Here is a 17,897-nt window from a genome sequence, read left to right as displayed (position 1 = left end):
GCTTAGTGGAGGCCTCCCTGCTCCATCTACGGCTGCCCCCTGGACACTATGATCACTTGGCTACATAGCTGATGCCTGCTTGACTGTCCATTAATTCACGGTACTCCATTCTGTTTATTTGTGTTTTATCTGTCGGCTCTGTGCTTTAACTCAGGATCTGTGTGTAGTTAATCCGACCCTCTCTGCCTAGTCGTCGCCATTTTTACCTGTTGTTGCTGTGTTAGACTAGCACCCTGTTATTGCTGCTGTTATCTTACCTGTTGTTTTAGCTAGCTCTCCCAATCAAGACCTGCAATCACTTTATGCCTTATTGTATGTCTCTCTCAAATATCAATATGCCTTGCATACTGTTGTTCAGGCTAGTTATCATTATCATTGTTTTGGTTTGCAATGGACCCCGTAGTTCCACTCTCCGTACCTCTGATACCTCCTTTGACCCACCCCCCACACATGCGGTGACCTCACCCATTGAGACCAGCATGTCCAGAGATACAACCTCTCTTATCATCACCCAGTGCCTGGGCTTGCCTCCGCTGTACCCGTGCCCCACCATACCCCTGTCTGCACATTATGCCCAGAATCTATTCTACCACGCCCATAAATCTGCTCCTTTTATTCTTTGTCCCCAACGCTCTAGGCGACCAGTTTTGATAGCCTTTAGCCGCACCCTCATCCTACTACTCCTCTGTTCCTCGGGTGATGTGGAGGTAAACCCAGGCCCTGCATGTCCCCAGTCACCCTCATTTGTTGACTTCTGTGATCGAAAAAGCCTTGGCCTCATGCATGTCAACATCAGAAGCCTCGTCCCTAAGTTTGCCTTACTCACCGCTTTAGCACACTCTGCCAACCCTGATGTCCTTGCCGTGTCCGAATCCTGGCTTAGGAAGGCCACCAAAAATTCTGGGATTTCCATACCCAACTATAACACTTTCCGTCAAGATAGAACTGCCAAAGGGGGAGGAGTTGCAATCTACTGCAGAGATAGCCTGCAAAGTTCTGTCATACTTTCCAGGTCTATGCCCAAACAGTTCGAACTTCTAATTTTAAAAATTAATCTCTCCAGAAATAAGTCTCTCACTGTTGCCGCCTGCTACCGACCCCCCTCAGCTCCCAGCTGTGCCCTGGACACCATCTGTGAATTGATCGCTCCCCATCTAGCTTCAAAGTTTGTTCTATTAGGTGACCTAAACTGGGATATGCTTAACACCCCGGCAGTCCTACAATCCAAGCTTGATGCCCTCAATCTCACACAAATCATCAAGGAACCCACCAGGTACAACCCTAAATCCGTAAACATGGGCACCCTAATAGACATTATCCTGACCAACCTGCCCTCCAAATACACCTCTGCTGTCTTCAATCAAGATCTCAGCGATCACTGCCTCATTGCCTGTATCCGCCACGGGTCCGCGGTCAAACGACCACCCCTCATCACTGTCAAACGCTCCCTAAAACACTTCTGCGAGCAGGCCTTTCTAATCGACCTGGCCCGGGTACCCTGGAAGGATATTGACCTCATCCCGTCAGTTGAGGATGCCTGGTCATTCTTTAAAAGTTACTTCCTCACCATATTAGACAAGCATGCTCCGTTCAAAAAATGCAGAACCAAGAACAGATATAGCCCTTGGTTCACTCCAGACCTGACTGCCCTCGACCAGCACAAAAACATCCTGTGGCGAACTGCAATAGCATCGAAGAGCCCCCGCGATATGCAACTGTTCAGGGAAGTCAGGAACCAATACACGCAGTCAGTCAGGAAAGCAAAGGCCAGCTTTTTCAAGCAGAAATTTGCATCCTGTAGCTCTAACTCCAAAAAGTTCTGGGATACTGTAAAGTCCATGGAAAACAAGAGCACCTCCTCCCAGCTGCCCACTGCACTGAGGCTAGGTAACACGGTCACCACTGATAAGTCCGTGATAATCGAAAACTTCAACAAACATTTCTCAATGGCTGGCCATACCTTCCTCCTGGCGACTCCAACCTTGGCCAACAGCCCCGCCCCCCCCGCTGCTACTCGCCCAAGCCTCCCCAGCTTCTCCTTTACCCATATCCAGATAGCAGATGTTCTGAAAGAGCTGGAAAACCTGGACCCATACAAATCAGCTGGGCTTGACAATCTGGACCCCCTATTTCTGAAACTGTCCGCCGCCATTGTCGCACCCCCTATTACCAGCCTGTTCAACCTCTCCTTCGTATCATCTGAGATCCCCAAGGATTGGAAAGCTGCCGCGGTCATCCCCCTCTTCAAAGGGGGAGACACCCTGGACCCAAACTGTTACAGACCTATATCCATCCTGCCCTGCCTATCTAAGGTCTTCGAAAGCCAAGTCAACAAACAGATCACTGACCATCTCGAATCCCACCGTACCTTCTCCGCTGTGCAATCCGGTTTCCGAGCCGGTCACGGGTGCACCTCAGCCACGCTCAAGGTACTAAACGATATCATAACCGCCATCGATAAAAGACATTACTGTGCAGCCGTCTTCATCGACCTGGCCAAGGCTTTCGACTCTGTCAATCACCATATTCTTATCGGCAGACTCAGTAGCCTCGGTTTTTCTAATGACTGCCTTGCCTGGTTCACCAACTACTTTGCAGACAGAGTTCAGTGTGTCAAATCGGAGGGCATGTTGTCCGGTCCTCTGGCAGTCTCTATGGGGGTACCACAGGGTTCAATTCTCGGGCCGACTCTTTTCTCTGTATACATCAATGATGTTGCTCTTGCTGCGGGCGATTCCCTGATCCACCTCTACGCAGACGACACCATTCTATATACTTCCGGCCCTTCCTTGGACACTGTGCTATCTAACCTCCAAACGAGCTTCAATGCCATACAACACTCCTTCCGTGGCCTCCAACTGCTCTTAAACGCTAGTAAAACCAAATGCATGCTTTTCAACCGTTCGCTGCCTGCACCCGCACGCCCGACTAGCATCACCACCCTGGACGGTTCCGACCTAGAATATGTGGACATCTATAAGTACCTAGGTGTCTGGCTAGACTGCAAACTCTCCTTCCAGACTCATATCAAACATCTCCAATCCAAAATCAAATCAAGAATCGGCTTTCTATTCCGCAACAAAGCCTCCTTCACTCACGCCGCCAAACTTACCCTAGTAAAACTGACTATCCTACCGATCCTCGACTTCGGCGATGTCATCTATAAAATAGCTTCCAATACTCTACTCAGCAAACTGGATGCAGTTTATCACAGTGCCATTCGTTTTGTTACTAAAGCACCTTATACGACCCACCACTGCATTTAAGTCATTTACATTTAAGTCATTTAGCAGACGCTCTTATCCAGAGCGACTTACAAATTGGTGCATTCACCTTATGATATCCAGTGGAACAACCACTTTACAATAGTGCATCTAACTCATTTAAGGGGGAGGGGGGGGGGGGTTAGGAGGATTACTTCATCCTATCCTAGGTATTCCTTAAAGAGGTGGGGTTTCAGGTGTCTCCGGAAGGTGGTGATTGACTCCGCTGACCTGGCGTCGTGAGGGAGTTTGTTCCACCATTGGGGTGCCAGAGCAGCGAACAGTTTTGACTGGGCTGAGCGGGAACTGTACTTCCTCAGAGGTAGGGAGGCGAGCAGGCCAGAGGTGGATGAACGCAGTGCCCTTGTTTGGGTGTAGGGCCTGATCAGAGCCTGAAGGTACGGAGGTGCCGTTCCCCTCACAGCTCCGTAGGCAAGCACCATGGTCTTGTAGCGGATGCGAGCTTCAACTGGAAGCCAGTGGAGAGAGCGGAGGAGCGGGGTGACGTGAGAGAACTTGGGAAGGTTGAACACCAGACGGGCTGCGGCGTTCTGGATGAGTTGTAGGGGTTTAATGGCACAGGCAGGGAGCCCAGCCAACAGCGAGTTGCAGTAATCCAGACGGGAGATGACAAGTGCCTGGATTAGGACCTGCGCCGCTTCCTGTGTGAGGCAGGGTCGTACTCTGCGAATGTTGTAGAGCATGAACCTACAGGAACGGGTCACCGCCTTGATGTGAGTTGAGAACGACAGGGTGTTGTCCAGGATCACGCCAAGGTTCTTAGCGCTCTGGGAGGAGGACACAATGGAGTTGTCAACCGTGATGGCGAGATCATGGAACGGGCAGTCCTTCCCCGGGAGGAAGAGCAGCTCCGTCTTGCCGAGGTTCAGCTTGAGGTGGTGATCCGTCATCCACACTGATATGTCTGCCAGACATGCAGAGATGCGATTCGCCACCTGGTTATCAGAGGGGGGAAAGGAGAAGATTAATTGTGTGTCGTCTGCATAGCAATGATAGGAGAGGCCATGTGAGGATATGACAGAGCCAAGTGACTTGGTGTATAGCGAGAATAGGAGAGGGCCTAGAACAGAGCCCTGGGGGACACCAGTGGTGAGAGCATGTGGTGCGGAGACAGATTCTCGCCACGCCACCTGGTAGGAGCGACCTGTCAGGTAGGACCCAATCCAAGCGTGGGCCGCGCCGGAGATGCCCAACTCGGAGAGGGTGGAGAGGAGGATCTGATGGTTCACAGTATCAAAGGCAGCCGATAGGTCTAGAAGGATGAGAGCAGAGGAGAGAGAGTTAGCTTTAGCAGTGCGGAGCGCCTCCGTGACACAGAGAAGAGCAGTCTCAGTTGAATGACTAGTCTTGAAACCTGACTGATTTGGATCAAGAAGGTCATTCTGAGAGAGATAGCAGGAGAACTGCGACCTGTATGCCCTAGTCGGCTGGCCCTCGCTACATGTTCGTCGTCAGACCCACTGGCTCCAGGTCATCTACAAGGCTATGCTAGGTAAAGTGCCGCCTTATCTCAGTTCACTGGTCACGATGGCTACACCCACCCGCAGCACGCGCTCCAGCAGGTGTATCTCACTGATCATCCCTAAAGCCAAAACCTCATTTGGACGCCTTTCCTTCCAGTTCTCTGCTGCCTGCGACTGGAACGAATTGCAAAAATCTCTGAAGTTGGAGACTTTTATCTCCCTCAACAACTTTAAAAATCTGCTATCCGAGCAGCTAACCGATCGCTGCAGCTGTACATAGTCCATCTGTAAACTACCCACACAATTTACCTACCTCACCCCCCACACTGCTTTTATTTATTTACTTTTCTGCTCTTTTGCACACCAGTATCTCTTCTTGCACATGATCATCTGATGATTTATCACTCCAGTGTTAATCTGCTAAATTGTAATTATTCGATTTATTGCCTACCTCATGCCTTTTGCACACATTGTATATAGATTCTCTTTTTTTTCTACCATGTTATTGACTTGTTTATTGTTTACTCCATGTGTAACTCTGTGTTGTCTGTTCACACTGCTATGCTTTATCTTGGCCAGGTCGCAGTTGCAAATGAGAACTTGTTCTCAACTAGCCTACCTGGTTAAATAAAGGTGAAATAAATAAAAAAAATAAAAAAAATACAGGAAGGGATCATATATAGTCCAATATTTACACGTGTACTGGGGAAGACAATGACAAGCATAGCAGATGTACCATCAGTGGTTTTAACAATGACATACTGAGAAGTTGATTCTGAGGAATGACTAAAGCCTTGGTTAGCTTGTTGACAACGTGTCGACTCATGACTGGTGGTCAGGAAATTGTATAATTGAACTGTCATGTTGAATCACGCATAGAGCCTCAAGAAGGAGTTTTCAAGATGGCTGGTGATGTTATTAAGTCATGAACACTTTGAACTGCATACTATTCCAGATAACCAATGATGCTGACTTAGTGCTACTTATACAGTTTACCTTAATCTGACCCCTTTCGCTCGCTCGCTCGCTCTCTCTCGCTCTTTCTCTCTTTCTTACAATCTCTTCACCTCCTCTCTTGAACTCTCCCTCTCTTCCTCTCATTCCCTCCCCTCTCTCTCTCTCCCCATCTCCTTTCCCCTCTCTCTCCCTCTCTCTGTCCAGGTGCAATACATCCTCCAGTCCAGTCAACATAAAGAGGGTGTAGAGCTCAGTAACCTACTCACCACTCCCCACCTCCAGGTAAGAGACCTGGGACACACCAGAACTCAACCCTTAACCTTGTCAGTGTTCCTGAGCTGGCTATGGTACTATGGACCAAATCCCGATTTGGAATTTGTCAATGTTACTGAGATATATGTGAATATGCTCCATATACCATAGGCTCCATATACTGTACCATAGGCCCCATATACTGTATCATAGGCTCCATATACCATAGGCTCCATATACTGTTCCATATACTGTACCATAGGTTCCATATACAGTACTGCGCAAATGTTTTAGCCAGGTGTGAAAAAATGCTGTAAAGTAAGAACGCTTTCTAAAATAGACATGTTAATAGATTATATTTATCGATTAACAAAATGCAAAGTGAGTGAACAGAGAAATATCTACATCAAATCACTATTTGGTGTGACCCCACATTGCCTTCAAAACAGCATCACTTCTTCTAGGTACACTTGCACACAGTTTGAAGGAACTCGGCAGGTAGGTTGGCCCAAATATCTTGGAGAACTAACCACAGTTCGTCTGTGGATGTAGCCAGCCTCAGGTGCTTCTCTCTCTGTAATCCCAGACAGTATCGATGATGTTGAGATCAGAGCTCTGTGGGGGCCGTACCATCACTTCCAGGAATCCTTGATCTTCTTTGAAGTTCTTAATGGCTTTTGCTGTATGTTTGGTGTCGTTGTCATGCTGCAGAATACATTTGGGGCCAATCAGATGCCTCCCTGATGGTATTGCATGATGGATAAGTATCTGCCTGTACTTCTCAGCATTGAGGAGACCATTCATTCTGACTAAATCCCCAACTCCATTTGCAGAAATGCAGCCCCAAACTTGCAAGGAACCTCCACCATGCTTCACTGTTGCCTGCAGACACTCATTCGTGTACCTCTCTCCAGCCCTTCGGTGAACAAACTGCCTTTTGCTACAGCCAAATATTTGACTCATCAGTCCAGAGCACCTGTTGCCATTTTTCGGCACCCCAGTTTTTGTGTATAGTTGAGTCGCTTGGCCTTGTTTCACGTCGGAGGTATGGCCTTTTGGCCGCAAGTCTTCCATGAAGGCCACTTCTGACCAGACTTCTCCGGACAGTAGATGGGTGTACCAGAGCCATTTCTGAGCTGATGGCACTGCTGGACATCTTCCGATTGCAAAGGGAAGTAAGCATGATGTGTCTGATCTGCTGCAGTAAGTTTCCTTGGCCGACCACTGCGTCTACGGTCCTCAACGTTGCCCGTTTCTTTGTGCTTCTTCAAAAGAGCTTGGACAGCACATCTGGAAACCCCTGTCAGCCTTGATATTTCTGCCTGGGAGAGACCTTGCTGATGCAGTAGAACTACCTTGTGTCTTGTTGCTGTGCTCAGTCTTGCCATGCTGTATGACTTTTAACAGTAAACTGTCTTCAGCAACCTCACCTTGTTAGCAGAGTTTGGCTGTTAATGATTGTGTTTCAACCTACATATTGAACTGATGATCATTAGCACCTGTTTGGTATAATTGTTTAATCATACACCTGACTATATGCCTACAAAATCCCTGACTTGTGCAAGTGTACCTACAAGAATTGATGCTGTTATGAAGGATAAGGGTGGTCACACCAAATATGGATTTGATGTAGATTTTTATTTTTCTTGCATTTTGTTAATTGATAAATATAATCTATTAACATGTGTATTTTTTGAAAGCATTCTTACTTTACAGCATTTTTTCACATCTGCCTAAAACCTTTGCACAGTACTGTACGTTAATGTGAAACCCTGAACCATCGTCACGTGACTGTTATCCAATCCTGACATCAGCCTCCTCCAGAGGAGCTCAGGGAAGTCACTGAGCAGTGGGTTTCATATGGCTCTTTATGTGGCTTTACCTTTGGTCTGTGACTGAACTAAAGGGCATGGGAAACAGCCCTAACTCTATGGTAACCCTGTCATAGTCTTTAATAACCTCTTGTATAGGTGATATAACAGGGCATCGTGGGTTTTGGAGTTTGGATGGTTAACATGATGACAGTGTATCCAGCTTGAGCTTGTCATCGATTTGCGGAGTAGCCCAAGAGTTGCCTTTTGAAACTTGACCCTGCCTTGCTGGTCAGTGTCCAGCCCAACACGCATACAGACAGGCCACTCAGTATGGATGGCTTACGGCTGGCCTTTATATGAATGACCCCAGGTCCATGTGCCAGCCTGGTGTTGACACCGCTCTCTAAGTAGCCACTCATAGTGCACTGTCATGCCGTTGAGGAAAGAGATGAGACATGTCGTAGGCGGTGAGGAGGAGGGATGGGGAGATGGATGTGTGAGGACGAGGAAAGAAATAACATACTACAGCTGGGCAACTGAGAGGCTCAACACCTACTGTGTACCACAGGTGGCTGGTGACACCTTCATTGGGAGGAAAGGCTCATAGTAATGGCTGGAACAAAATTAATGAAATGGTATCAAACACATGGTTTCCACTCACTTCATTCCAGACATAGTGAGCCATCCTCCCCTCACCAGCCTCCTGTGCTGTATACCCTAGAAGGTGCAATCAGTAGAATATAGAGAGGATCCGGGCCCTGGTCTTGCATGCTAGTCTCTCTAGACAGACGCGTTTCCTCCCACAATGTACCAATGAGCTGTTGCCCTAGGTCTGGGAATTCCGAGACTAGTTGCGTGCCGACACGTGACCGTGACCACGTGACTGTGTGACCTGCCAAACTCCACTGTTGCTCCATTGACTCCACTGGGCATCATGTCCAATTAAACACAGGCATTTGCCGCAACGGCAACCACACGGCAACCACACGGCAACCAACCGGGAGTGGATTATCCCTCCCTCCGGTTACTCTGCGGAACATGACCCTTCCCACTATCTGACCCCGGTTAACGACCCTCACCCTAGCTACACACACACATACACACACAGGTAAACAGATCAACAAACCCCCATGTAAAATGGTAGTGAATAGGTAACCTGCTAGGAACACACTGCCTCCCTCTCTCTCCCTCTTCTCCATTTCCCTTCCTCCTCGTCCTTCTCGAGATCGAGGTGTTTTTATGATTGATGGAGGCGAATCCTGCCTCCTAAATGCAGGGCAGATTAAGAGGGATTGTGTGTACGCTGGAAGCTTAGCCAGCCCTCAGTCAGCCCTCCTGTCTGCCTTCTCAGGTCTCTCTTCTGCGGGATAAAGACACTCATTTGGTTCAACGGTTATTAATTGCGGCATACGGCAAGCCCGTCACCTTAAATGAAGTGAGAGGGAAATCTTTTTCTTGTTGGCTTAGAGGTGGAGTCTGCTGTCGGCTGGTGTTGAGGGAGGGAGGAAGAGAGGGACAGGGTGGGCTTTGGGGAAAACGTGCATGTTTAAGCATAAGGGATGGAAGCCGAGTTTCAGTTTCCCCCCAGTTATTGACAATAACTGGTGAATATGAAAGTGTGTTGTGTTGTGTGCACTGTGTATCAAAAAGCTCCAATTCATCCAAGTCACTACTACAACAATCAAATGGAATAAACACCCAGTTTCCACGGCACACACACTCCTTGTCCCCCATGTACCTGTGTGTTGTCTCTCCCAGGCTCTGATACAGGCCCATGACAGGGTGGCAGAGCAGGAGTTGGAGCCGGACCCAGAAGAGAGTGTGATTCAGTACATGGGAGAGACCGTCAAACTGGTGCGGCTGGAGAAGGCCGGTGACATGCCTCTGGTAAGCCACACACACACACACACACACACACACACACACACACACACACACACACACACACACACACACACACACACACACACACACACACACACACACACACACTCTCTCATCTGATTAAAACAATCAAGAATATCTGTGCAAATGGACCAATAAAGCAAATATTGTACTGTATGTTACTGTATTGTATTGTAATGTAATGTTGGGGCGGCAGGTAGCCTAGTGGTTAGAGCGTTGGGCCAGTAACCGGAAGGTTGCTGGATTGAATCCCCGAGCTGTCGTTCTGCCCCTGAACAAGGCAGTTAACCCACTGTTGTCTTAGGTCTCTCTTTATGTAGGCCGTCATTGTAAATACGAATTTGTTCTTAACTGACTTGCCTAGTTAAATAAAGATTCAACTTAAAAAATATATATAATAATAATAATGTACTGTATTTGTATAGTAATGTAAATTCCCTGATGTAGACTTGTCTTTCTAGTTGGTTTGTGTTTATGTCAAGTACATCTAGGTGGTTTGTACTGATAAGTCTATCTGACTGGTAGTGTATTTGCCTGTGTGTCTTGTCCCCAGGGAGCCACAGTTCGTAACGAGATGGACAGCGTGGTGGTGAGTCGCGTGGTGAAGGGCGGGACAGCCGAGCGGAGCGGACTACTGGCCGAGGGAGATGAGATCCTGCAGATCAACGGCGTGCCCGTCCGTGGGAAAAACGTCAATGAGGTCCATGACCTTCTGGTGAGGAATTGGTTAACTGAGAATCGCTCACACTGGATATCACACACACACATCCCTGGGTCGCTCCTCTTTTCAGTTCGTCGCAGCTAGCGACTGGAACGAGCTGCAACAAACACTCAAACTGGACAGTTTTATATCAATCTCTTCATTCAAAGACTCAATCATGGACACTCTTACTGACAGTTGTGGCTGCTTTGCATGATGTATTGTTGTCTCTACCTTCTTGCCCTTTGTGCTGTTGTCTGTGCCAAATAATGTTTGTACTATGTTTTGTGCTGCTACCATGTTGTGCTGCTGCCATGTTGTGTTGTTGTCTTAGGTCTCTCTTTATGTAGTGTTGTGGTGTCCCTCTTGTCGAGATGCGTGTTTTGTTGTATTTTTTTATTTTTATCCTCCGTCCCCGCAGGAGGCTGTTTGCTTTTTGGAAGGCCGTCATTGCAAATAAGAATTTGTTCTTAACTGAGTTACCTAGTTAAATAAATCAAATCAAAAACATGCACAGACACACACATAATGTGCCCATTGACTGGTGTCAGTATGTCGCGTTGATGCCATCAAATCTAATTCACGTAACATTTAGCCTCGGCTCGACCCCATCTTTCCTCATTCTTGAAACTACAAAACATTACAGTACATGACACTACATTGTGTAATACTTAGTTAATTTGAATGAAGCTAATTCCATGTACTGTGGATTGTACTCAGTGTCATTGGTCTCTCTCCTCAGACGGAGATGCATGGCACTTTGACCTTCCTTCTCATCCCCAGCTCTCAGAAGAAAACTCCCCCACACAGAGAGACGGTGGTAAGGCTCCTTCAGGGTGTGTGAGTGGTGTGTGAGTGGTGTGTGTGTGTGTGTGTGTGTGTGTGTGTGTGTGTGTGTGTGTGTGTGTGTGTGTGTGTGTGTGTGTGTGTGTGTGTGTGTGTGTGTGTGTGTGTGTGTGTGTGTGTGTGTGTGTGTGTGTGTGTGTGTGTGTGTGTGCGTGCGTGCGTGCGTGCGTGCGTGCGTGCACAACATTTGTGTTCAATTATTACATCATAATCAGTTACTAAACTCTTCTGAGAGATGATGATGCTTATGTCACCCATGTGTTCAGATGCACGTGAGGGCGTATTTTAACTACGACCCGTCTGATGACCCGTACGTGCCGTGCAGGGAGCTGGGCCTTTCCTTCCGGAAGGGAGACATCCTCCACATTATCAGCCAGGATGACCCCAACTGGTGGCAGGCCTACCGGGAGGGAGATGAGGACAACCAGCCCCTAGCCGGGCTAGTACCAGGTACCCAACCCTAACCCCAACCCTAACCCTACCGGGAGGGAGATGAGGACAACCAGCCCCTAGCCGGGCTAGTACCAGGTACCCAACCCTAACCCTACCGGGAGGGAGATGAGGACAACCAGCCCCTAGCCGGGCTAGTACCAGGTACCCAACCCTAACCCTAGCCCCAACCCTAACCCTACCGGGAGGGAGATGAGGACAACCAGCCCCTAGCCGGGCTAGTACCAGGTACCCAACCCTAACCCCAACCCTAACCCTACCGGGAGGGAGATGAGGACAACCAGCCCCTAGCCGGGCTAGTACCAGGTACCCAACCCTAACCCCAACCCTAACCCTACCGGGAGGGAGATGAGGACAACCAGCCCCTAGCCGGGCTAGTACCAGGTACCCAACCCTAACCCCAACCCTAACCCTACCGGGAGGGAGATGAGGACAACCAGCCCCTAGCCGGGCTAGTACCAGGTACCCAACCCCAACCCTAACCCTACCGGGAGGGAGATGAGGACAACCAGCCCCTAGCCGGGCTAGTACCAGGTATCCAACTCTAACCCCGACCCTAACCCTACCGGGAGGGAGATGAGGACAACCAGCCCCTAGCCGGGCTAGTACCAGGTACCCAACCCTAACCCTAGCCCCAACCCTAACCCTACCGGGAGGGAGATGAGGACAACCAGCCCCTAGCCGGGCTAGTACCAGGTACCCAACCCTAACCCCAACCCTATCAACCTCTACCCCATCATTTTTCCCCCCAAGTAAATGTTTCTGTTGCCCTCTCCCAGGGAAGAGCTTCCAGCAGCAGAGAGAAGCTATGAAGAAAACCATTGTGGACAGGAATCCTGACAGCCCAGGTAAGAGGATTATTATATATACTGCCTGCTCAGTTACACACTCCAGGCACTATCACAGGTGTCTAAACACAGGCATGCACACACACACACACACACACACACACACACACACACACACACACACACACACACACACACACACACACACACACACACACACACACACACAATCATTATGATCTGATATGCTCTAAATCATCCGTTGATAATTTTCCACTACTCATTTTCTCCAGGGAAGCTTTGGTGTTCAAAGAAGAACAAAAAGCAGAGGAAGAAGACCATGTACAACCCCCGCAGCAACGTCGGTAAGGGTGCTTCTTTCTCCCACATCTTTTTGGTCCAATCACAAATTGACTGCTAGCACCCTATGCACTTGTGGATATTTGATTGGTGTGAGGAATATGGTGAAAGTTCCACTTAGCCTATCAGAGGTGGAGCTACTACCATATTGCTCACACCTGTCAAGTCCTTTTAGATATCCACAACATAGTGGGGCATAGGTCATAGACACCCCATAGGTATAGGGGTCGATTTGGGACTTGGCCTCTCTCAATGCTGATACCGTCCAAGGTGGCTTAGCAGTTCAGACGTCTTTTTCTGTTCCGTATTGTTCGTGTCCTGTATATATATATATTTACACCTTTCTTCGCATATCTTTTATCTATTTTATTATCCAAGAACTCAACTACAAAAGCTTTCCTGCAAAAGCTTTCCTGCAACCCGCTTCACCAATTACAAAAAGTATTATTTACCTCAATCTGAAAATCCATCGTGGAAGCTAGCCAGGGGCTAATTCAGAAGCTAGCCTGAAAGCTAACCAGAAGCTACTCCGATAGCTAGCCAGAAGCTAATCTGTAGCTGCCCCGAAATGAGCCGGTTTGCTGGCTAGCGTTGGTGTTTCAGCTGCCCACGTTTAGTGGTCATCAGCTATTCCTTTAGCTCGATAATCTACCGGCACTTTTGTGCAACGCGACTCGGACCGGAGCATTCCGGGACTCTTTTTCTCTCAGTTTCCCCGGATTCCAGCCGCAGGCTCTGGACACTTGTACCTTGATTTCGCAGCTAGCTAGCTGCAAACCGTGTGACTATTGGCTTACGTCGACCCCGGAGCAAACTCAAATCATTCTGGAGCTAGCCAGCTGAGGAGTTCCATCACCATCCGGACCCGTTTCTTTTGTTGCTGCTGCAGATACGGAACCCCACCGGGCCTTCACGACTGACTGCCGCGACTGACTGCCGACGTTATCTGCTCGAGGGATTTATCCAACTGGCACCTCCGTCCCGACGTTACCTGAACGCTCATCTGAGGCCCGCTAATCGTTAGCTGTCTTATCGGCTGCTATTTGAACAAGTATATTGTACAACTATTATTATTATTATTATTTATTTATTTTATTTTTTCCTTGGGTCACTATATCTATTTTGCCAATTTGGATTGATCCCCTCTACCACACGGAACCCCACTAACCTACCGACGGAAACGCACGAGGTATCTACAAACAGACCTCCATCCTATGCTGCTACCGATAGCCATATACCCGGCCAGCTGTCTGGATCGCCACGACCCCAACCAACCTCTACTCACTGGACCCTTATTGATCACTCGATTAGCATGCCTCTCCTTAATGTAAATATGCCTTGTCCATTGCTGTTCTGGTTAGTGTTTATTGGCTTATTTCACTGTAGAGATTCTAGCCCTGCTCTCTATACCATATCCAACCTCTCAGTTCCACCACCCACATATGCGATGACATCACCTGGTTTCAATGATGTTTCTAGAGACAATATCTCTCTCATCATCACTCAATACCTAGGTTTACCTCCACTGTATTCACATCCTACCATACCTTTGTCTGTACATTATTCCTTTAAACTATTTTATCGCCCCCAGAAACCTCCTTTTACTCTCTGCTCTAGTAGCTCTAGGCGACCAATTCTCATAGCTTTTAGCCGTACCCTTATCCTACTCCTCCTCTGTTCCTCTGGTGATGTAGAGGTGAATCCAGGCCCTGCAGTACCTGGCTCCACTCCTATTCCCCAGGCGCTCTCTTTTGATGACTTCTGTAACCGTAATAGCCTTGGCTTCATGCATGTTAACATTAGAAGCCTCCTCCCTAAGTTTGTTTTGTTCACTGCTTTAGCACACTCTGCCAACCCGGATGTTTTAGCCGTGTCTGAATCCTGGCTTAGAAAGACCACCAAAAATTCAGACATTTTCATCCCCAATTACAAGATTTTCAGACAAGATAGAACGGCCAAAGGGGGCGGTGTTGCAATCTACTGCAAAGACTGCCTGCAGAGTTCTGTTATACTATCTAGGTCTGTTCCCAAACAATTTGAACTTCTACTTTTAAAAATCCACCTCTCTAAAAACAAGTCTCTCACCGTTGCCGCCTGCTATAGACCACCCTCTGCCCCCAGCTGTGCTCTGGACACTATATGTGAACTGATTGCCCCCCATCTATCTTCAGAGCTCGTGCTGCTAGGCGACCTAAATTTGAACATGCTCAACACCCCAGCCACCCTACAATCTAAGCTTGATGCCCTCAATCTCACACAAATTATAAATGAACCTACCAGGTACCACCCCAATTCCGTAAACACGGGTACCCTCATAGATATCATCCTAACAAACTTGCCCTCCAAATACACCTCTGCTGTTTTCAACCAAGATCTCAGCGATCACTGCCTCATTGCCTGCATCCGTAATGGGTCAGCGGTCAAACGACCTCCACTCATCACTGTCAAACGCTCCCTGAAACACTTCAGCGAGCAGGCCTTTCTAATCGACCTGGCCGGGGTATCCTGGAAGGATATTGATCTCATCCCGTCAGTAGAGGATGCCTGGACATTTTTTAAAAATGCCTTCCTCACCATCTTGAATAAGCATGCCCCATTCAAGAAATTTAGAACCAGGAACAGATATAGCCCTTGGTTCTCTCCTGACCTGACTGCCCTTAACCAACAGAAAAACATCCTATGGCGTTCTGCATTAGCATCGAACAGCCCCCGTGATATGCAACTTTTCAGGGAAGCCAGAAACCAATATACACAGGCAGTTAGAACAGCCAAGGCTAGCTTTTTCAAGCAGAAATTTGCTTCCTGCAACACAAATTCAAAAAAGTTCTGGGACACCGTAAAGTCCATGGAGAATAAGAACACCTCCTCCCAGCTTCCAACCGCTCTGAAGATAGGAAACACTGTCACCACCGACAAATCCACTATAATTGAGAATTTCAATAAGCATTTTTCTACGGCTGGCCATGCTTTCCACCTGGCTACCCCTACCCCGGACAACAGCACTGCCCTCCCCTCTGCTACTCGCCCAAGCCTTCCCCATTTCTCTTTCTCCCAAATACAGTCAGCTGATGTTCTAAATGAGCTGCAAAATCTGGACCCTTACAAATCAGCCGGGCTAGATAATCTGGACCCTTTCTTTCTAAAACTATCTGCTGAAATTGTTGCCACCCCTATTACTAGCCTCTTCAACCTCTCTTTCGTGTCGTCTGAGATCCCCAAAGATTGGAAAGCAGCTGCGGTTATCCCCCTCTTCAAAGGGGGGGACACCCTTGACCCTAACTGCTACAGACCTATATCTATCCTACCCTGCCTTTCTAAGGTCTTCGAAAGCCAAGTCAACAAACAGATTACCGACCATTTCGAATCCCACCACACCTTCTCCGCAATGCAATCTGGTTTCAGAGCTGGTCATGGGTGCACCTCAGCCACGCTCAAGGTCATAAACGATATCGTAACCGCCATCGATAGGAAACAATACTGTGCAGCCGTATTCATTGACCTGGCCAAGGCCTTTGACTCTGTCAATCACCACATCCTCATTGGCAGACTCGACAGCCTTGGTTTCTCTAATGATTGCCTCGCCTGGTTCACCAACTACTTCTCTGATCGAGTTCAGTGTGTCAAATCGGAGGGTCTGTTGTCCGGGCCTCTGGCAGTCTCTATGGGGGTGCCACAGGGTTCAATTCTTGGACCGACTCTCTTCTCTGTTTACATCAATGATGTCGCTCTTGCTGCTGGTGATTCTCTGATCCACCTCTACGCAGACGACACTATTCTGTATACTTCTGGCCCTTCTTTTGACACTGTGTTAACAACCCTCCAGGCGAGCTTCAATGCCATACAACTCTCCTTCCGTGGCCTCCAACTGCTCTTAAATACAAGTAAAACCAAATGCATGCTCTTCAACCGATCACTGCCTGCTCCTGCCCGCCTGTCCAACATCACTACTTTGGACGGCTCTGACTTAGAATATGTGGACACCTACAAATACCTAGGTGTCTGGTTAGACTGTAAACTCTCCTTCCAGACTCACATCAAACATCTCCAATCCAAAGTCAAATCTAGAATTGGCTTCCTATTCCGCAACAAAGCATCCTTTACTCATGCTGCCAAACATACCCTTGTAAAACTGACCATCCTACCAATCCTCGACTTCGGTGATGTCATTTACAAAATAGCCTCCAAAACCCTACTCAATAAATTGGATGCAGTCTATCACAGTGCCATCCGTTTTGTCACCAAAGCCCCATATACTACCCACCACTGCGACCTGTACACTCTCGTTGGCTGGCCCTCGCTTCATACTCGTCGCCAAACCCACTGGTTCCAGGTCATCTACAAGACCCTGCTAGGTAAAGTCCCCCCTTATCTCAGCTCGCTGGTCACCATAGCAGCACCTACCTGTAGCACGCGCTCCAGCAGGTATATCTCTCTAGTCACCCCCAAAACCAATTCTTCCTTTGGACGCCTCTCCTTCCAGTTCTCTGCTGCCAATGACTGGAACGAACTACAAAAATCTCTGAAACTGGAAACACCTATCTCCCTCACTAGCTTTAAGCACCAGCTGTCAGAGCAGCTCATAGATTACTGCACCTGTACATAACCCATCTACAATTTAGCCCAAACAACTACCTCTTTACCTACTGTATTTATTTATTAATTTATTTTGCTCCTTTGCACCCCATTATTTCTGTCTCTACTTTGCACTTTCTTCCACTGCAAACCAACCATTCCATTGTTTTTTTTTAGTTTTTATTTTACTTGCTGTGTTGTACTCACTTCGCCTCCATGGCCTTTTATATTTTTATTTATTTATACATATATTTGTTTGCCTTCACCTCCCTTATCTCACCTCACTTGCTCACATTGTATATAGACTTATTTTTTATTTTATTTTTTTCACTGTATTATTGACTATATGTTTGTTTTACTCCATGTGTAACTATGTGTTGTTGTATGTGTCGAACTGCTTTGCTTTATCTTGGCCAGGTCGCAATTGTAAATGAGAACGTGTTCTCAATTTGCCTACCTGGTTAAATAAAGGTTAAATAAATAAATAAATAAATAAAAAATGTCCC

At 47.7% G+C, this 17,897-nt stretch overlaps 1 protein-coding gene across 2 annotated transcripts in view; it reads left to right on the top strand.

Moving 5' to 3' along the window:
- Positions 1 to 17,897, top strand: part of LOC139582569 (protein PALS1-like) — a 39,629-nt gene that overhangs the window by 15,179 nt on the left and 6,553 nt on the right. For both annotated transcript variants that reach the window (XM_071412692.1, XM_071412691.1), the window contains exons 4-10: positions 5,909 to 5,986; positions 9,529 to 9,657; positions 10,229 to 10,390; positions 11,118 to 11,195; positions 11,488 to 11,671; positions 12,451 to 12,519; positions 12,753 to 12,824. In XM_071412692.1, coding sequence (XP_071268793.1) covers positions 5,909 to 5,986; positions 9,529 to 9,657; positions 10,229 to 10,390; positions 11,118 to 11,195; positions 11,488 to 11,671; positions 12,451 to 12,519; positions 12,753 to 12,824 — 772 coding nt within the window. The remainder of the gene's footprint in view (positions 1 to 5,908; positions 5,987 to 9,528; positions 9,658 to 10,228; positions 10,391 to 11,117; positions 11,196 to 11,487; positions 11,672 to 12,450; positions 12,520 to 12,752; positions 12,825 to 17,897) is intronic.

The sequence above is a fragment of the Salvelinus alpinus genome, chromosome 8 (genome assembly GCF_045679555.1).
Source record: "Salvelinus alpinus chromosome 8, SLU_Salpinus.1, whole genome shotgun sequence".
Lineage (NCBI taxonomy): Eukaryota > Metazoa > Chordata > Actinopteri > Salmoniformes > Salmonidae > Salvelinus > Salvelinus alpinus.
This window is presented reverse-complemented; position numbering and strand designations above follow the sequence as displayed.